We start from the raw sequence: 22,048 nt of genomic DNA, 5'->3' as shown, positions 1-22,048 counted from the left end.
TAGTATTGACATAACATGAGGTCCCCTGTTAATGCATAAGTGGAAATAGTTATTCAGATTCTTAAATTCAATGTAGGCTTGAGCCTACGTTTGGAAAATTATGCTTACATAACTAATAAACTGCTGTTATTTTTCTCGTGTATACCAGCACTAGGGGACATATGGGCAACTGCAGGTGAGAAGGAGTTTGGGTCAACTTATGTGAGTAATTAATTCCATAAATTTGCCAGAAAATTCCCCAAAAATTAATTTAAAACCTTCAAATACCAAGCTACCCTTGGAAATTCACCTCTCAAACATAGGCAAATTCAACCCTATTCTTCATTCAAGAGTTTCAAGATGAAATGCAAAAATTATGATTATACCTTTACTCTATGAAGGTAGACAAAGAAATTTCATCACCTGACTAAAAAGACATAAAATTTTAAGAGGCACTAGCAATCACAAGATGATTTGTCTTCTGGTTAATGTGACTTTGATGGAGTGTGATAATTCATGCAGAGTGATTAAGGGAAGAAGATTTGATATTACAAAAAAATTGAAATTGTACAGACTAAATTTATTATTAAATCATTTACTTTTGGTTAACCATTCACCGAGAGCTCTTCTTAACATTCCACACTCAAATAAAAATCCTCCTTCCCCTCTGTAAAAGTCTTCTGCCTCAATTCCCATTCTTTTTGCCTCTACCAAACTCCCTCTCATAATTCATACTAACTTACCAGCTCACACAACCTCTTGGCTGACAATTCGGGCCATTGAACTCACTATTTCCTCTATCTTTTCTATTCTTTCACATATCCCATTTACAGGCCCGTGCTGGGCATATCTCGGTGTGCCCTCCAGCCTGGAAATCTTTGGCATCCCCCAGTAGCCCTCATCATGCATAGTGCTGGTGCCATCTGGCCATGGCCGTCCACTGCCCTAAGAAGGGGTCCAGCACGGACCTGCCCATATCCTTCTAAAACGATCCCTTCAGCCTTTCTTAAACTTTCAGGAAATACGTCTTCAAGTATACTGCTGAGGAAAATGCGCAATGACATTCAACCTACATTTCTGGCCTCCTCTCCCATGCCATTCTTATTTTAACAGTCAAAACTCATTCTTCCATGAATGGGATGATTGGCAACCCTCCTTTCTTACCAAACTAGTTGCTACCTTGCTAGCCAGTGGTCACATTCCACCCTGTGAGGTACTACCCTGTCCTTCCATTATCCTCTCAACTTGCTATGGACGCAACAATAGTTTTAACCAATGTGGGTAAATATCAATCCCTCCTTTCCTTTAAATATAAACTGTGAGTAAATATCAATCCTTTTATTTCTGTGGGTTTGGTATCAAATGAAAAAATTTACAAACAAACTTCCTATAGGCAGTGGAGGATACATTTGGAGGGCACACGCCCCCTCTTGTGGAGCAACCCACATTTTCGAACATTGTAGAACCACAATTGTAACTTTTTTACATCACAAGATGGCATCGTCTTGTGTATGTACACTCTCCTATACACCATTCCCCAGCTTGCTCCTCCTACCCACACCTTTCCCACCCGATGACATATTTTTACCTGTGTTCTTGGATGATTACGTTGTCTTGCATCTGATGATGATGCTGTGAGTCGTCACATGTTGTGTGATTCATAAATTTTGCAAAAAAAGCAGCAGTTTCACTCCTATGAACGAAGGCTTCTCAAGTTTCCCACTGGGTCAAGTCTTCTATGGCCAAAATTTTTATTGTCAACTTAGTAACTCATCCATAAATGCCTAGTTGCCACTTCAAATCTTTGTCTTGTTTTCATACCATTAATTCTATATTTTCTATATAGTGAGTGATCACTTGAATGGTCATTGGGTGTCACCTTCTTGATTGCCCAATTCAGTTTGTCATTCACTCCAGGAGTTTTCTATCCCCAACAGGTTTCCAAGCTTTTTCAAGGGTGCATCTAGAATCTGTTGAAAGTTTTCTTTTCCATATTGATCTCAATACCCATAGGAGCAGTGGAGTCATAAAGTATTTAGACAGCAATGCCAACAAACATTAGCTGCAACCCAGGATCAAAACTAGAGGGTGGGGCAATCCATGGTCATTCAAGTCGTAACCAGTGGCGGATACAGAGAAAATTCAAGGGGGGGGCACAAAAGACATCTTGAGTTACCTTTACTTTTATCGCAATAAAAAATAATCAAGTCACATGCAGAGCTTCAGAAGTTTTAACTAAAGTGATTTAACACGCATTCAAGACAATGCCATCTTATGATATAAAAAAGTTAAAATTATGGTTTTGCTATGTTTGGCAATACGGGTGGCCCCGCAAAGGGGGGGCGCGCGCCCCCTGCGCCCCCCATCTGTATCCGCCACTGGTTGTAACATTTTAGCACAGAAAAGGTTAACCCTTCAACTGCTGTGAACGTACCTGGTACGTTCGCATGGCAGGCTGCTGAGAACGTACTTTTTCTTCCTCCCTGCCATGCAAAGCACTTCGAAGGGTCCCAAATCCAGGACCCTTTCCTTGACAAGCTCACCCTCGCCGGCCCCTCTCTTCGACCCTCCGAGCGGGCGACCGCTCTGACAGCATTTTTAAAATCTATCAATCAATGCGATCATCAAAAAATTATTGCTTGTATCGCACTCCTGCCAATCAGGCAATCAACTACGTCTTTGAACCGTGTTTCTGCGATGAGAAATAACGATTTTTGCTAACTTTGCTAAAATGGCCGATTTCCGGTGATCCGCAGCAACGTTTTTGACAAAGTTAATAAAATTGTTATTTTTCATCGATGCTTGATTGACAGGAGTGAAATGTAAACAATCATTTTTTGATGATCGGATTGATTGGTTGATTTTCAAATTGCAGTCAGAGCGGTCACTTTTTGGGAGGGAGGCCCCCCGCTCGGAGGGTCCAAGAGACGGGCCAGCGAGGGTGAGCTCGTCGGGGAAAGGGTCCCGGTTTTGCAACCCTAAGAGGGTATACCACGCCCATCCTGGAAGTACCTGCTCCATGGCTCAACGAAACGCATTCTAACCTTTTTGCCGCATTTGAGGAGAAGGTTTTCGGAGATTGAACAGCAGTGTAAGGGTTAATGTAACCAAAATTTTAAGAAAATTATGACAGCAATTTGTTAGCTTTTATTATTACTTGCTTGGATTAATAAATATTTTTATTTTAGATCCCTGTCTTATACTTATAAATTTTTTATCCTCAAAAGAAAATTTGCTCAAAACTTTTGCTTTGAACTAAATTTATTTTTGCTTCTAGGGGGGTGGGGGGGGCAGCTGACCCCTGCTGAGTACACACGTGACTGCAACAAACCCTCGGTAATGAACAAATTGGAAAAAACAAACTGGAGTAAAGAGGTTGTTTTTGAATCACTGGCCAGAGTTTTCCTGGTGGCATATGGATTGTCTCTAGTTTATGCTTCCTCAGTATCCGTGATATCTCTACGGATACCATCGAGAAATAGGAGATAAAAGCTCTTGCAATGGTCATGTTCCGCACAGCCATTGATTCTGGATGCATTCCTCAGGTGTAACAGCTTGGCAGGAAGCCTATTACAATCAGCTAATGCCTTGGCTTGATCCTTGAGGATACAAATTCACCATGCTGAGACGGGTCACGGTGGCTTAGTCTATTGAGGCACAATTCACCATGCATTGGTTTGTGGTAAGCACTGTGTCCAACAGTCCTTCCTTTAGCGATAACTATGTGGCTGAACAAAGAGAGTTGGCTTTTTCCATTTCTATGATTAACTGAATACTGCTATACAGTGGCATGGCCAGGAATTTCGTTCAGGGGGGGTCCAAAAACAGGGGGAAATTTTTTTTTAATACAGGGTACTAAGTTGTGGATTTTAAACTAATTTAACACTTTTCATGATCGAAAAAACTTCATTTTTCATGGAAATATTTTTTAAATTCATGATTTTTCAATACTTTGTTTTATCTATGATGAAAATACATAATTGTTTTTTTATATTTTGGAGTGGGTCCGGACTCCCCCCTGGCTACGCCACTGCTACTATATTGACTACCATAGGAAGAAGGAACTAATCAAAGGCATCAAGATTTTAACAGTGAATTCATCAAATTTTACATCCAAGGAATTTACCATATCTTTCACAGGAAATGCACCATGACCATTTAAAGCTCACAGTTATGTCTGTTGGGTCATATATGCCTCGCAAGATGTACAAAAATTCCTCTTGAAGTTTTGACATGATATTCATTCATAATCTGAAAAGCCTCCAATGACGTTTTACCTTAAAAGGTTTTAAGAAAATACCAATATATCGGTCAAAAGTTGAATACAAACCCAGGCACTGATGTGTATTCATTCACATACTCCTGAACCTCGTCCCTAAGGAGCAGAAATACATAGGTACTTGTTAGAAACCTAGCTTCAAGAGAGTGCCATCCCAGGTGTTATTAGAAATAATTGTTTGTGGGTAAGAGACACATTAATGTCATATGGCATTATGTACCGTATTTCTCCGAATATAGTCCCCCCTTAATTTTGAGGCTTCAGTTTCGGGAAAAGTTAAAAATATGCATTTGAATATTGTCCCCCCTTTCCTTTTACCATGGTCATTTTTGGAAAAAAAAGGGGGGCTATATCCAGACATACATATTCGGTATATGAGAAATAGGAGCAAAAAAGTTGAAGGTTAAAATTCCTAGCGAAAAAACCCAATTCATTTACTATGATTGAGATTTTCATGAACTATGTATCAGCTTTCAAATATACATGAGGAATTTTGTAAAGCATGATAAACAAAATTCAATTTTAAAGGAACCGGCCATAATGTCGAATATTTTAGATTCTCATTGTTTAAGTCCATAACTTCTGTTTTTCATGTTTTCTGCACTACGTGATTTTGCAGCAAACTTGGTAACCACTCACCCATCAATCCTGAACTTCTTATTCAAGGGACGAAGAGACCGAGGAAGGGAAATAGCTTTTTTGCAGGTTGGTGTAGGATTAAAAAATATGCACAACTGTAGTTGATATGTTTACATGATTGCATGTACATTTGTACAGTAAAAATGTTCACGATAAATAATATTTTTCAATATCCAACCAATAATTCATACCATATTTATTACACAAGATTTTGTCAAGAACTGCACCAACAGCCTGTATGAGCCCATGATGTAGCTTTAGGTCCAGAATCCATGGGTTGGATGCTTTTTATTAAGTTACCACCAGAATTGAAACAAGTTAGTACGATATCCCTTTTCAAGAATTCTCAATCAGAATACTCAATTTTCTTCTCACCAAGCTATTAACTCAGTGAATGAATTTCTAAATATGTAATTATTTCATGACTATCTTTATAATAATATTCACATTTAAAGCAAAATTTTATACATTTATCCCTTAAATTTTTGTATGCTATGCACATCTCAAATCTCTGGATAATACATAATGAATGAATAAATGCAGCAACTCACAGTGGCGGATTAACCCTATTCGTGCCACCCACCTGCAGTGGTACTATCAAGAATTTCAAAGTGTATTAAACCCTTTCACTGCTATGAACGTAGGTACCTTTGCTTCTTCCCTGCTGTGTGCTCAGCACTTACACTGCATGCGGCAGGTTTCCAGAGAGTGAGCAGCAGAAAAAGGGTAAAATAAATAACAACTTTGCAAAAAATTTCTGTGGTATTACCATATTCCTCCGAATATAGTCCCCCCCCCCCCCTAATTTCAAGGCCTCAAGTTTCGGGAAAATTAAAAAAAAAAAAAATGCTTGAATAAAGTCCCCCCCCTTATTTTTACCACGGGCATTTTTGGAAAAAAAAGGGGGACTATATTTAGATAAATACAATAATTTTTGGTACATCAGCATTGTGTTTTTTACTTCACTCACACAATATCAATCATCAACTACATAAATTATGTTGATTTTTTTATTCTAAAGTTTATTTGCAGCATAATTATTCACTTGAGACACAAAAGGAAATGTTGTTTTGGGGGTTTCACTACTTAATGCAGCACTTTGGTGGTATGGAATATCTGTCGACAAAAATGTCACCTTAGACAACCGGGGCTTTCAGGTATTTTTTCAATTATTGAAATATTGCTTGCTGAGTTGGTGAAACAAAAACTTAACAGAACTAGAGTTAATTTAATGATTACTATCTTTTATAATATTTTTGAGGAATTAAGGAGGCAGGGCTGGAGAGAGAGAGGGCCAGCTTGGATAGCATCTTTTGGGAGAATTGGACTTTCGGGAGAACTTTTGCCTGACCTTGGAAAATTTTTGTCTGACCACGGCATCTTGGAATTTAATTGGGTGGTTTCCTTCATCAAAGGAAACGAAAGGCATTGATTGCGATTCGTTACCCACCATTAGTGTATTCATAATATACAAATTATTTGGTTTTAGAAATCCCAGTTCAGACGAATGGCAATGGTCAATTTTAAACGCATTTGAAGAAGGCCAGATATTGGTGCCCATGCGATGCCACTCCACGTGACGTCACAGGGACCTAGTTTCTACATGAGTAGATAGGAGTTTTGCATCGTCTGAGATTACCAAAGCATGCATGAGGCTCAGAGCTCAGGGAAACATCTCTTCTTAATAATCATCTATTAAAACTGCCTATGGTGAGAAAGTTTCCTTCTTTTGATAAGGTATTTATAATCCTTATTTAAGCCAAGCGCTACCTGCTAGCAGCCTGCATCGTATCAGCACTCAAAGCCTCGCCCCAAGGTCACCTCACACGCCGACTGCAGGAACCAGAACGACGACACATGGCGTTTTCCCATCATTCATACTTAGCAGTCGCGTTTTCGCACACTTGAAAATTTTCACTTTTCATATAATCGCAAAAAATAGATATCGCCATTTAAAAATCTAATAGCGTGAAATACGTACTCCAGGAGTAATAATCTTTCAATTTAGGCAATAAAAAAATAATAAGAAACCACCCTATTATTTTGCTAATGAGACTTCTTTAGAGTTTAACTTTATATAGCATCACTTTTCTTGACTTTTCACTTTTATAATTCATGTGTTAAGTATTTCAAAATAAACAACTTGAACTGCAAGTATTTTACAATTGCATTCATCAACCCCACCCCCAATAATGTATATTTGCTGCCCAAGCCGACAACCTGTCAGCCCACTGAGCATTAATAATTTAACAAAAAATAAATCCTGCAGCCCAATGTTTACACTTTGCTGCATTCAGCATCTTCATTGAAGATGAGGTTTTGATCGGCAATTGAACAATTCAAATATACATATCAGCTTACGGAGCTTTTCCGCTGAGAAGCAAAAGCTTATACATATATTGGCCCACGGTACAAATAGGGCTGAGGTTGTAGCTATGGGGCATTTTATGATGGGGTGCTCATGAGTCTTCTGTCTTAACTGCTCCCGCATGAGTTGGAATCCTTCACAGAATTGAGTATTCGGTACAATACGAAGTATTCTGATGCTGTCATCTCCTCAGCAGAAACAATTTTTGTTTTCCTGGGTAGAACATCACATTTTTTTCACACCCATTTGACTTGTTGCCTTAAATATTTTTAATTCCCTTGGTGATTGTAGATAGGTGGGATATCTGACTAATAAAATTCATCTCTCGCAGAGGGGACAGTGGTGTGAGGAACAAAGGCCAAGGAGAAATTACTTCATGTCGCGACTTATGATAAAGGTGTCATTTTTGTAGGTAGTACCTTGTTTGGATGGGATTCATGGGCATACCCAGAATCAAAACTGGGGGGGCGGACAAAACTAGCGGTGGTCGGTCGTATCTTGTAACTTTTTTTGCATAGAAAATGTTAATGAAACCAAAATTTTAAGGAAATTATTACAGCAATTTATTATTTTTTAAATTGCTTGATAAAACAATAGTTTTTATTTTTGTTCAATGTCTTGTACTAATATCATTTTTCTTAAAAAGGAAAATTTGTTCATAACTTTTGTTTTGAACTAAATTTATTTTCGCTTCTAAGGGTGATCTAAATGAAGGGAAGTCTAAATCCAGCAAGCCTCCTCAATCATTTAAAGTAGAGCGCTGCAAGGAAATTTAGGTACAGCATCATCTTCCCCTAATTTCTAGGAAACGAAGTGGAGTACTTAGATTATAGACCTAGTAAATGTTTCACAGCAACCGTTTTGGATACTCGGTGTCTCAGATTACCTGTAATTGTCGCCACTGATTTGAAAGCGTTACATAAGGCATCATCCAGTGCAAATCTGTGTAAAATTGTTAAATTTAACATGCCTTTTGCTAAAGAAAAATATTATGGTGAAAACTTAATGAAGTGCACACGTATGTCAATTGTAAAACAAATTTGACATTAACAATGATTTTAACAGCTATGGAGCACCAGTTATATAGCATGCTAGGAATGGGATGATCAAATGTCAAAGATATAACTTCATTCAATAATTGTGATAAATGACCATTTGAATTCTAGTGGAAATATGATATTTTGTCATTTGCCCTGGTATGCCATGAATTTCCAAAGGAATGGATGTATATAAAATTCATTGGCATGTATGGAAATAAAAGGATAAATAAGATAACATACTGGAAGACAACTTACGAAGACAGCTATTTTTTATTTGACAGCTTAAGTTGCAATGTTGCCCAATTGATGCAATTCTAGTCACACGTCATTTTTCAACTTCATCTATGCTTATTTAACAAACATCAATATGGGATACTAAAACTCTCAAAATACATGTTGGAATGAGAACTTTACATTCCAAAGGCAAGCAAACAAAATATGTATCTTTCAGCCTTTATAGGCAGACAATTACCAATATAGGAAATTTTTTTAAGGAAAACAGTCATTTTTTCCGTGAATTACATTTGTTCAAAATGTTAATTTGTCCAAGTGACTACAATAAAAATAGTTTTTGAATAAATTAACAAAATTTACAAATGAAACTTATCACTAAGTAATCACCAAATGGTGAAAAAATATTTTTCAGGAACTTCATTTAATTTATGAGCTGAAAACAAAATTAATAATGAAAATAATCGTGAAATGAGAAATGCAAAGGGATGGATATATCAGTTACAAAAAAATTGATCCTACTGACAAACTACACCAACAGCACTGGGATAAAACATGAACAATCAAGTTAACAGAATTATGTCACGGAAAAGAAGCATGCAAGCTTTCTCAACAAAATGGTCAATGGTTTCTATAGAATATCTGCCATTTAAACCAAGTCTCTCATTTACAAAAGAAAAATCATCTTGCCCGTAAATTTATTCATGGAGACACCAAACAAAATTTCATGATATATATTAAGAATAAAACATACCTAGTTTCAAACAGAGGGTAGTAATTGTCCCTGGCATTTTTGAAACCAGTAGAAGAAAGCAGAATATCTATCACTCCAAGATATTCATTGGCACTAAATAATGCAGAGAACTTAGAGGACTAAAATTTCATTAAAATATCTACAATTAATATAAAATTAATGAGAATAAGTATCTACTATACATCAATTCAGACAAAAACTTCAAACTCAAGAATTACTATCTTGCTTAAAAAAAGAGCAATGACAATGACACTGGAAATAAGTTCCCATGCTATTGAAACAAATACCACTAAGACGTATTCTAAAAATGATCATGAAAATCATTCAAAAAGTCTTATAGGACAATTCTTTGACTTACAAAACAAGGGGTTCAAAAAAATGTGATGTCATCAAAATCTACTTCACTAACAATAAAAAATTAAATATTTTTTATCAATTTCAGTATTTCTCATCAGCAGCCTACACACTTAGAACATCACTACATATTTCAAAAGCAGAAAATTCACTTCAAAGCCATTCTGCCAATATGTACTAATTTAAGTGATCATCCTTGATGAATATTTCCTTACAGAAGTTATTTTAAGCAAGTTCTTTCATATTAGTATGCAATATATATTGACCAATGAATGATATACAAATATTCTATCATGAGATATCCACGCTGATATCATTTTTAACACAACCACACACCTTACTTGATAGTGCACATATTCGCTTTAACCCTTAGGGTAATCTGAATACAAAATACTCGCACTTTGGATAGAAAACTTCACCCCACAAATGAGTAATTCCAATTTCAAATAATACACTACAGTGCTCACGTAGCCAACTTTTTCATTATCTACATTAAACTACTTCATCTTAAAGCACACTTGCAGACAAAATATGTACTCATTCCATGTAAAATAAAAATCTCTTCAATTATCAGCAACATCCAACATTGTTTTGGACTAAAGTGGAATTACCAAGCAAATACCACCTACTGCCTATGCGTACATCCATTTTCCTATAGCCTTAGGAATTCAAGAAGCAATACCTCCACATTACTGCCATTCAGCAACCACTCTTACAAGTAAAAAATCCATTAAATATTGAGGTTTATCAAATTCTAAGAAATAAGAATATGTAGAGAACATGATTATATGAAGTTATTTGTACATTTTAAGAGATTCAAAGAACCTGATTTCAAGAACATTTGAATTATGCAATTAATGTATATGCAGTAAAATCATAATTCTGATTAGCATAAAACTAATGACAAGAATAGGATAACACGGGAGGAGACAAAGTAACGAAAAGAGAATTCAAATTAGATTCAGTGACATTTTTTGCATCAGAAGAGAAGAGAATAAGGATAAATAATTCAAAGATGAAGACGGTGATGAACCCATTAAGGCCAGAAAGAATGGTGGGAAACTTTTGTGGTGTCAAGGAGTTCCTTACAATACACCATAGCAGGAAGCTAATTTTGATATTTGATATGCTTCAGAGGTGTGGAAAGATTGGTGATAAAGTATTCAAGTTATGCAAGAAGCATGTTTCAAATCATTGAAACAGATGGGAAAATAAAATAGTTCTCGTAGAATTTTAGCTCATTGTATTGGCACAGGAAAAACCCTTCTGGAAATAGCTTTGGTGCACACTTTGCTGACCAATCCTAAAACCAAGTTCCATAGAGTCTGAGTCATTTGCCCATCAAACTCAGTGTTGAATTGGGTAAGTTACCATGAACATTAGTTCAAGGATCTGGGGAGTGGAGAAGATGTTGAAGTGTTTGAATTGCTGAAGTACAAATTTTGACAGGATGCTCAAACTGAAAGACTAGAAAAACATGGAAAGGACTGGAGGGGTGATATAATTGGTCATAATTCATACAGAAACCTATCAGGTAGACATAAACTGAGCGGTTTCCTCAAGCATTCCATTCCACAATAGTCGACTCAGGCCCTGATCCAGTGATATGTGATGAAGATCACCATTTGAAGAACACACAGACAGATCTATCAAAAGCAGTTAACTCCATCAAGTTCTCAAGATGGATTGTTTTATCTGACTCATCCTTTCAAAATAACATGAAAGAGTATCACTGTATGATTCAGTTTGTGAACCTAAATGTGTTGGAGACTTGGCAAGAGTTTTTCAATCAGTGTATCAACCCCAGTCACTAATGGAAAACTTGCTGAATCAACTCTTCATGATGTAAAGAAGATAAAAAGAAGAGCTCATGTTTTACACAAGATGCCGAAAGGATGGGTATAGAAAAGAGATTACTCAGTTCCAACACCATTTCTGCCTCCTAAGTATGAGTATGTAATCACCACACAAATAAATGAATTGCAGTTGAAATTATATATACATTACCTTAACATTTTTCGCAAAATGAAATGGCCATTTATTGACTTCCATAATCTGCAAAGGTTATGGACTCACCCCAGACTTCTAAAAATGTTCAGTTACTTTAAAAGCACTAGAGCAATAAGCCTTACACCCACAACCTGACAACTGTGGCACTAAGCGATTAGTCTTAGACTCAAATAAAAATCACTTTAAACTAGATTACTTGTATTAGATAACCTTAATGACCATTTACCATTAGATCGTGGTTATGCCTTAAGCAGCGCACTTTTTAGGAAAAAAATAAAATGCAGGCTGTCAGTATCATTTTTGTACGATAGGCATTGGAGCCAAAATGTTAGCAAAATAATCTCAGTTAATTTCAACATGTAGGCATTGGAAAAATATAAGGAATTAAAAATACATTGAAATTACCTTCATACAAGTCATAATACTCAGTGCAGTTACTATTGAAAGCAAATGAACAATTTTAAGGTTAAAATACAAACGCTGTAAACTGAAAAATGCAAAAAGCATACAAAATACTCTGCAATAAAAACATTCAGTATCCCCAAAAATAATGACCCTGAACTTACACATAGGATCAATAGAGGGAGGGAAATATCTTAAAGCCTAAGCACAAACACGTCACTCTTACTCATGCTGCCACTACAACTGGTTCACAAGTGCACAATTCCACCTCACTTCAACATGATTTGCATTGTATCCAGGGATACACCACACATTCCAATGGTTTTTATTTATTTATTAGTAAATCTATCCTCCAGTCCTATTTTAATGACATAATTAGAAAACATAACACAGTCACTCTACCGTGTTGATTTCCAATTTGAGAATAGAGCAACCAATTAATGGAACAGAGTGACAGTCCTAACATAATGGTATGATGACAAAAATAAAAGTTGAATATAGGTATATTGTCTTCATTCGAACGCACTAACATTCACCTAGATGTTTTCCATTCCATCATACCAAGTGTGACATTATCCCCAGGATAATGGTCGAATCTAAACCTCTCACGAGTGTGCCTATTAATGGATGGCACTAACAACTAGCTAGGTACAATGCGAAGTTACTTCAGTCAGACCCTCCTCAATGAAGCTTAAAATTTTCATATGCCCACGAATAACTACAGCTTTGCCGAGAAACTTCGACATGGATTAGGGAATACTTGACTGAGATATTCCACAAGTGATTTTAGCATGAAAATATGTCAAACATGAAAAAAAGGTTATTAATTTCCACATAATATTTCCAGGGGAGGTGATATGATTAATACCATCAGGCTAAATCTGACACAGGTCCCTAATACATTCGCTAGTAATTCTATAAGTTCAAAGAAAAGCAGCAGTCCTAAGCAAAATTAAATATTTGTAAAACCAGGCTCCAGCAAAAAGCTATGATTCAGCCAGCCATTATAAATATGACTACATCTCAAACAGCATTCATATCCTACCAGCCTCAATTAAAAAGGTTCCTAAAATTCAAACCGTACTCTAACTAAGGATTTAAGGGTGCATCAATACTATCCTTATCCTCTTTTCATTAAAAAGATAATCCAAATTTTAAGTTCAATTACATGTAAATATTGAAAAAACAAATCAAGGAAGACAAAAATAAAATCTGTGAAAATTTACCACAAATATTTCCACCATATGTTTAACACATTACTATTACCAGGCTACTTATGTTTACAATTGCATTAAATTTATACTTTCTTCAGATATGGATATACTTGCTTTGGAGCAACTTATTGAATGGTACTGTCACAAAAAAGTATGAAGTAATAATTAACAGTGCAAAACGAATGAAATATTGAAAGTGATTGAAAACTAAAATTAGCCTATGATGAAAATGGAACTAACACAATATGTACCAAAAACTGGTCTGTTCCTCACTTTTTTTCAAAATGGAAATAATTATCAACTTAAATATCGCTACATGCTATCAATTTAAAATGCTATCCATTTAGACCCCAAGTATCTAACAACATTGGAAAATGTATAAAATCGTTTCAGGCTTGACATGGTGGTTTTGACATTCTTCGAAACCATGGTCGGTAGTTGAGTTTTGTATTTAAGTGTGGAAATTACCATTTGTTGTTTTTATCGTAGAAACATTGGAAAAATTAAGAGACAAGCAAAACATGTCAAATGCAGTGGGATTGTACATTCTAATCACAGCATGTCTTCATACTAATCTGCTTACACACAATCACAACTTTACAATTACAAATCAATGATCTCAGACAATTCAAATCCAATGACAATGGTTGGGTATAAACACACAGCATTTTCTACATTATTTCTGCAATGAATCATTATCACTCCAAATTAGCTAACACAACACCAGTGATACCTCAGTTCAATGTCTTACACTTAACAGTATCATGAATATGGCAATTAATAAATTGAGATCTGATACTCACCGGCTTCTTGGGAATATAAATACAGCTATTTTAAATTCACAAATCATAATACAAAATACTGGAATATGAAGAAGTCTACATAAAGACAACAATATCAAATTAATTATAAACACACACGCACACACTCAGGTTTTGTCAAGAAAGGTTTAAGCTCTAAAATATATCACCTCTGCAGCATGAAAATATCTGAAAGCTTCTTGAGAAAATAATCTTATTCAAAAATTTGTTATCTAAATTGCAGAAAATCTAGCCATTTACATTTTCTTCATCTTTGCAATGGATTACAACAAGGGAGTGGCTAGCAACCACTAGGTCTACAAATGGTAGGCAATGTTAAGGCTGCCATAACTTACTGTGTATAATGAAATAAAATAGAAATTCCATCTTCTCAACATATGGGCAGTAAGAGTCAGGTACATGAGAATAACTCCCTCTTTTCAGAGAATACTCCTGAATACATGAAGAATTCCATGCTCACTGAACACACTCTCCTTTGCCCTTCCATTATAGGCACATCAATATGAAGTAACCACACTTTAAAATGCTTTAGAATTGATACCTAGCAGATTGAATGGTTTTCTCACAAAATTACAATTTGTAATAACATTATTTCATTCAACTGACAAGGAAATCCTCATCCACAAAAAACACATGATACTCCAAGAATAGACTAGCATAAGATTACAGTAATGAGAGCAGTAACTTCTACACCTATGAAATGAAGTCAACTTCCTCAAAAGCAATTCATCCCCAAACACAGATTGGTTTCCAACCAAACTCAAATTCTCAGTCAACTTGACATCATAGGTGCTAACTTTAGGTACAAGATAATCTGCCTATGAAAATATTAAACTGCATTTAAAAGCAGTAGAAATACCGTACATGTCCTAATATAAAAAAGTAATTACACAGCTCTCACAGAAAAGTCACCATGGGAGCCATGATCTATGAATTTTGTGATGCAAAGTTAAGGCTGATCAAAAATTATGCTTTCAATCAACAAATGGATCACTATGAACATGGATGAAAAACATGATTTGGCCGAAACAGAGATTCTTTTGCTGTTCCAAAATCCACCCTTCAAGCACAGAGGCCATTGCTGTCCATTGTGCCCGCACCGGTGGCGGCAGCAATGAGGTCAGCAGGAGTGCCTCCACTCAGCTGCCTTCCTTCCTCATCAGGAGGCTTCCCACCAAAGTGACCACGGACGTGAAACAAGAAATCTGCCCCATTCTCAAAATCTCGACTGCACACCAAACAGAGGTGACGCTCCCCAGACCTCACATGAGATGCTGCCGGCGGCACGGGAGGAGCATGCTGAACTACACTAGCCTCACGCGTTCCATCCTCGCGAGATGGTGCAGGGCTGATCCCGGGAAGAGGCCCCACCGCTCTCTCTTCCAAGTGACCCCGAGCGTGGCTCATCCACTCTTCCCGATCCTCAAACAGCTGTCCACATAGCTCACAGCTCCAGCTGATACGCGTAGCTGGCGTTGTCGGCTGCTGCTGCTGCTGTTGTTGTTGAGCTTGGTTACGCCTTGCTGCAGGCCTACTTGGGCCCTCTCCTGACCCCGACTCTGTAGTCACCATAGTCCGGTGCCTCAATTTGTTCATGTGGATTACCAGCTTGTCCCTGCGCGCAAAGGCTTTTCCACAAACCTCACACGAATACGGTTTCTCGCCAGTGTGTATGCGCATGTGGATCACCAGCTTGTCCTTGCGTGCCAATGATTTCCCGCACACGCCGCAGAGGAAACTCTTGTGTGATGGGTCACTAGTTCTCCCATCACCGCCATTCTTCTGCCGAACTGTCTTCCCCATTGGGGACTTGCCAGGGGGAGATGCCTGCATGCTAGCATCCACCCTTGTGGGCGGCTCTGCATAGCCAAATGGACTGGGTCGCCGAGGGTCTCCCGCAAAATCAGGCGACCTGTGAAAGCCATTGGATCTCCTCATCTCAAGTGACTGCTCAAGCAGGGCATTCTCTAATGAGTGACTACAAGAAAGTGGCAGAGGCCAGAGCAGAGGGAGAAGTTTGGATGAAGGAACACCCCACTATCACAATTACAATTTGTGTTTAGTTTCAATCTATTTAACTATTGTTACACAAATACTATTTTCTAAAATCAGCATCATATTTCAATTTTTTCAATAATTAAGAGAAGTTCAATTAACATTCCAACTAATAAGCTAGATTTAGCTCATTAGAAAATACAATTAGCAGCACATCTTAACTTCTCAGTAATCTTGCCTTTACAATATTCAACTGTAGCTATGAATGCTGAGAAATTTCCATTAAAAAAACAATTTCCAATTACTTTAAGCTTCAAGTAAGACTACTTACTATCATCATTGATTAATTATTAGAATTTTATCCAGCCAAAATGTCCTACTCCAGGTATAGATTATATTTAAACATATTAGATGAAAAATAGTGTGCCTTGATTATCTCTACAGGTTGAAGCAAATTCATGGCCATATAGGCTCTATAGTACATTCCTCATTTTTTTATAGTACGACTATAGCATGTGTATGGCCTCCTGCTCCAATCAAGGCACAAAATAGATACTTCAACCTCGAAATCTTAAAACGAAGTATTAAATGAAGAATTCAATACCACAAAACAATGAACCTTTAAATATTTTGAATACATATATATTCCATAGAGACAATGGATATAGATGCCAAACAATAGCAGCGACGGCAGAAATTCAGAAACAGCAAATAGCATACTTCATAAAATGAAATTAAAACTGCTCAAAAGATAATTGAAAGATACAATTAGCATATTAATTGTAATTTTCTAGGCAATTTCAATGTGTCACATGAGTCATGCATAACATAATTTTTTTACTGTCAACAACTATTATGCAATTCTTTGCTATGATCACTTTTCCACACAATAACAACAGGAAAATAGCAACATTTCCGGAACTAGTTCTTCACATTTACTCATACAAACGAAATGACCAGTTAAGCAATACTAGCCTTTTGACAAATTAAGTTAAGCAACAGAAAAAATTCATAAGTATCATTTCATTTTTCATAAATTTATACTTAACTCTGCACCATACTTTCATTTAAGAATGGGCATTTCTATTTAATAATTTAGGCATTTTTAAGAATGGACCCGGGTTTTAATGACCTTACAAATACTTTATCTTTAGCTAGAAAAATTCATGAAATACCATCATAAGCTAAATAAAATTCTTGAAAAAATTAGAAGTAAACATACCAAGTGCCAAGGGCTCGAAGGACTCTTATGCCATCATCAAACCCCATTCCATCATCAGGTATAACAAATGTTGATTCTGGATTGGTTTTGTACTGGTCCGATGGGGCAAGAATCTGAGGAACTTTGAGTGGAGTAGGATATTCATTTCCTAAGCTTGTGCCACAGTTCTGACGGTCTGAGTCTTTAGTCTGGCTGGTTCCATCAACTTTGTAAGCTATATGCTCTTTTTGCTTCACATCCCCCATATCAATAAGAGGCTTACAAGGTGCAGAGTGAACTATTCCAGACATGGCATTTTGAGCCTCATATGCTGCCTTCTGTGCTTCAGTTAGTTTTTCCATAATATTCTTCAGCTGAAAAATAAATCACTCCATGTAACATTTCTACTAGAACTGTGAACACGACTACTTCATAAGACCTTAAATGGCACTCATTGCAATAGTCTATCCCTTTTCAGAATTCTCAACATGAATATTCAATGAAGAATATGACCAATGAAAATTACTGATTTAGAAGTTACAATTCCTCAAGTTTGAGCTGAACATGCAAAAGTTACAATCTTTTCAAGATTTTCCACAACACAACAAGAGGATAGAAATTCATTTTTTGACATCTCTAAAATAAATCATACCCTCTACACAGTACATACATCAATTATACAGGTAGACACATAGACCCTCTATTATTATGATAACTCCCTTCATGAATTTTTTCAAATCAGGATCTCATTAACATGGTTTTAAAGGAAAATGATTTTTGAGACAATAAAGTACAAGCTAGTTAATTTGTATAAAATCACTGATAAAATTGGAAATAAGTTCACCGATTAAAATTAAATACCTCCAAAAAACCTCATCCAATTATTTTAAATAGTCCTGCGGAACATATAATAATTGTAAATCACAGACCGTAATTCAATGAATCAACAACAATTTGGCACACTCTGACCAGGAACAAAAATTTGTCAATCCAGGGAAAATATAACATAGAGAACTTATTACTCAGCATGCTATTATTCACTGGTAGTCAAATGTAGATTAAACCTTCCAAAATAATACCTTCCACAGATAAACTGTCAGTATGGCTTGGGCTTACTACAAATCTCACTTCACAATTAACCATAAAACGACAAAAATAAAGAGAGAACTTGATCAAGGACACGGCAGGAGATGTATTTTGGGAGGGAGGAGGAGTTCATTGTGAGTGGAGAGTGCATGTTATTGGAATAGCGTCAATAGGGAGACATTAACACACAGGGGTATCCCACAGACTCAATCTTCCTAATATTATGGGAGGGGTTGGAGCCCATTGACCTCCAGCCTCATCCTGAAACTGGCTAGAGAAAAAAAAGGAAGTCACGAGATCAGGGATAAAACTATAGGAAATGGATACAAATGTAGAGGAAATTCTATAATTGCACAGTAATTTTCATGAACAAGTCCATGGATCAATTTGGGCACAATTTTCATTGGTAGAGAAAATTATAGCTTAAGCCATCATTCACTACACTACATGATAATTTGTGTCATAATTGTGATCAACATTTACTGATACGTCTGCAATTACAAGTGATTAAAGTTCTTTTTTTTTAGCTCAGGCAGCAACAAAACTTTTACATATAATTATGACATCAAACTGATTACCAATTGAATTTTGTGTATGTAGTCTGGAATCGAGGAGTGCAATGAGCAAAAGTAAGGCCTGAAACACAAAATTAGTTCTAATCCACAAGCTCACAGACATTATCGATGATAGGGATCACTGTCCCTTAACCATTATTTATAAGACAATTTTGATCACTGCATTTGTTAATTCTGAACAATTTGAAACCTCAACTGCAAATCAGGGCACAGCAATAAAGTATGTACTGAACTGCTACCTTTTAATAAAAATAAAACCTAATTTCAAACACAAATGAACATGCAATACGATGATGGCTTCAGCAATAATTTGAAGACAATAGTTCAAATGATCACTGGAATTATGTGTGAAAAATTATCATATCCTTGAGGATTAGTGGAAAATTAAACTGAACTCTATAAATCATCTACTTTTCAGCACATTCAAAAGTGTGTGAGGTCTGTCAGGTGAGTTGTCATTTCTGAGCTTGAATATGAATATGATGAGTCTTTGGGGATTCAGTCATAAAAACCTGGCTAATATAGTTCATACATTTACTACAAAAACTAATGGGGAACATATGATGAGATTAGTATAAATCTTCTGAAAATTTGCTCACCCACAAATTTTCACGCCCTATGCATATATAAATGGAAATCACAACAAATCAATTACTTTTCGCAGATTAGTTTCCCAAGCAAATCTAAGACTAATGAAAATTAAATCACATTTCTCATTCGCATTTATAGCCTCAAGAGTATTAATTAAGAACCTTCTTATGCTGGCACTTGTAATACTCAATTAACATTAAATATTACACTGAATCATTTTAATTTCATCAGTGAGATTCTTGATCGAATGCTATCCCTGGCGGTGCGAATATTTAACAGGACTACTTATCCTCCGGCCGATATAGTAGCTTACCCTGCCTCCAGCCCCACGAATATATGCCTCACGTAGTTCTCCGAAAGGGTATTTCTCCATTAAGAACGTAAAAACTAAGGCCAATATGACTCCACTCTTGTCATATGTTGAGGTAATATTGAAATATATCAAATGAGCCACAGCACCATCATCTTCACCCGGTAATCTTGTCAATCGGTGTGAAACAAACATAAATATAGTTGATGTTTACATTTACCGAAACATCAACAACTCGACGCAAAAATATTTTCAGATAAAAATTACACGCTTGATAATCATACCAAAGCCATGATTCAAATCACAAAAATATTACCATCGGATGACCGGCCAACAACTCTTCGAATATTTCCCACTGCCCACGACAACTTAACACGGAGGTATTATAAATGACAGTTCTATTTTGGAAATGAAGCTTTATTTCTGTTTTACAGAAACTTAAGGTTTCTGATAAATACGCAATGGAAACGGCCTGGGGAACAAAACTAGTTCATAAAAACAAGAAATAAGAAGGAATTAAAACAGAAAACTTAACGTCGATACGGCGCCGACATTATAATGGGGGGGCAATATTTCTCCTACGATTAAGTAAATACAAATAAAAGATGCACAAGCCTTTGGATCCATATAAGGTCAAACGAACGAGAATAATGATTCAAAAGAATCAATGAAGATTTTCAACCACATATGTACCTCTGTAAAGATGAAACCCTAGTACGATATTTCACACCCCTAAGGCTTGAAGTTCAATTCTGCATTGCTATGATATTTCATCTTAATTCAAAGATGCAAACAACTGTCTAAAAAAACGAAACTATCCACTAACCTGCACTCACTTCAAATAGTGAAGACAAAGTTAAAAATAGATTCATAAATGCTGTATGCCGGCGTTGATGCCCACGGCAGTTACAAAGCTAGCGATCGATTCACAGAACATACACTTAAATTTAAACGTCTTCAATAAGCAATACAATAAATTAAATTCACAGGAGTAAAACTTGCGATAGCGAAAAACATTATTTCTATAATACACATTGGACCCCATACATACGAAAAATATTAAAAACCATTGGTCATATTTCACTTCGGTGTATCTCATTCATACATGAGCACAATGAGCAGCCGCGTAGAGCGAAAATAAACAAACACCACCAACTGAAACCTTTCACTAACCGTGTACACAGTTAAAGAGTGAACACAAACTAACGCAAGTATGGCGCGGCTTTGATGGTGTTCAAAAGTGCATATGAGATGAAATATTTTCCGAGGAAAGCCGGAAATGTCTTCGCTACAATTATAAGATCACTTTTCGTTGCCACAAAGCAAAATCTTACCTGACAATCGGTTAGGCTCGCGCCAAATGTAATTCATTTACGCTGCAAGGCTGAATTCAACCAACAAAGGCTGTCTTAAATGCTTTCCTCAAACGATGCTATGACTTCAGATGCTGCGCGATGCCATGGATGCCATCGAGATCAAGGTTGCCAGGTCAGGCCAGGCTACTAGGAAACCGCCACAGGAGGGCTCTGAAATCTCAAATCGCGCCAAATCTGTACCCTTTAAAAAAGAGAAACACCAAGTCGTACAGAGAAAAGCGAAAATTAGTTCATCCGCTTTACGATCCGTTATATACAAATAAAATGAATTTTTAAATTCATGTGATTTAATTTTTAGTTAATATTGACTTGAAAGTGATAAATAGACTAAAATACACTGTTACATGCAATTTTATGGCTTTTCTATGAGATTGAATTGAAACTTACCACATTGCATTATATTTATTTTAATTATTATTTTATTAACTTAAGACGGTGTCAATTATGCTCTTAAGTCATTCAAATAAATTTAACTGCTTAATGCTGGTATTCTGTCTGTAAATTTTTTCAGTTTTGGGACAGGAGGGCGCCAAAGATTTCCAGGTTGGAGGGCGACCCGGAACACGTCCCGGTGGCCCAGCACGGGCCTGCGCCGAGGGTACTGGAGGACGTCCCATGGAACTCTATACATCAGCCTGGATACTTTAAGAACATCTTGTAAAAGTCTGCGCTACGTCTGGGCTTTGACTCTGGACCCTCGGGTGGCCAACTCAATTCCTGTCGTTCATTTTCTCAAGCAGTAAACTTTTTGATCAGCAAAAATGGAATTTTCAATGGAATAAAATTCAGGTGATTTAACTGAAAATATATTTTTTAATAGATC

General features: G+C 36.5%; 1 protein-coding gene across 3 annotated transcripts; it reads right to left on the bottom strand.

Annotated features, from left to right (window-relative positions):
* Positions 1-8,556: 8,556 nt before the first annotated feature.
* Positions 8,557-21,352, bottom strand: LOC124170614 (zinc finger protein 48). Of its 3 annotated transcripts, none has more exons than XM_046549443.1 (3): positions 21,184-21,352; positions 17,309-17,661; positions 8,557-16,069 (listed from the first exon to the last, which is right to left on the bottom strand). In XM_046549443.1, the coding sequence occupies exons 2-3, from the start codon at positions 17,647-17,649 to the stop codon at positions 15,154-15,156; spliced, it is 1,257 nt and encodes a 418-aa protein (XP_046405399.1). In that variant the 5' UTR covers positions 17,650-17,661; positions 21,184-21,352; the 3' UTR covers positions 8,557-15,153. The 3 variants fall into 3 exon arrangements, with proteins under 3 accessions (XP_046405399.1, XP_046405398.1, XP_046405400.1); XM_046549442.1 differs by lacking the exon at positions 21,184-21,352 and adding an exon at positions 20,901-21,004; XM_046549444.1 differs by lacking the exon at positions 21,184-21,352 and adding an exon at positions 20,901-21,003 and having other exon boundaries at positions 8,557-16,003.
* Between the last annotated feature and the right edge of the window lie 696 nt (positions 21,353-22,048).

The sequence above is a fragment of the Ischnura elegans genome, chromosome X, assembly GCF_921293095.1.
Source record: "Ischnura elegans chromosome X, ioIscEleg1.1, whole genome shotgun sequence".
NCBI lineage: Eukaryota > Metazoa > Arthropoda > Insecta > Odonata > Coenagrionidae > Ischnura > Ischnura elegans.
Note: the sequence above shows the minus strand (reverse complement) of the source record. Positions and strands in the feature narration are given on the sequence as shown.

What these genes read in the sequence shown, in the direction of transcription:
- LOC124170614 (XM_046549442.1), bottom strand. Translation starts at nt 20,948, where the DNA reads ATGAGATACACCGAAGTGAAATATGACCAATGGTTTTTAATATTTTTC. An exon ending in AATGGTTTTTAATATTTTTC is followed by an intron (nt 17,662 to 20,900) that starts GTATGTATGGGG and finishes TTTATTTTTCAG; the next exon opens with CTGAAGAATATTATGGAAAA. An exon ending in CTTCGAGCCCTTGGCACTTG is followed by an intron (nt 16,070 to 17,308) that starts GTATGTTTACTT and finishes ACTTTCTTGTAG; the next exon opens with TCACTCATTAGAGAATGCCC.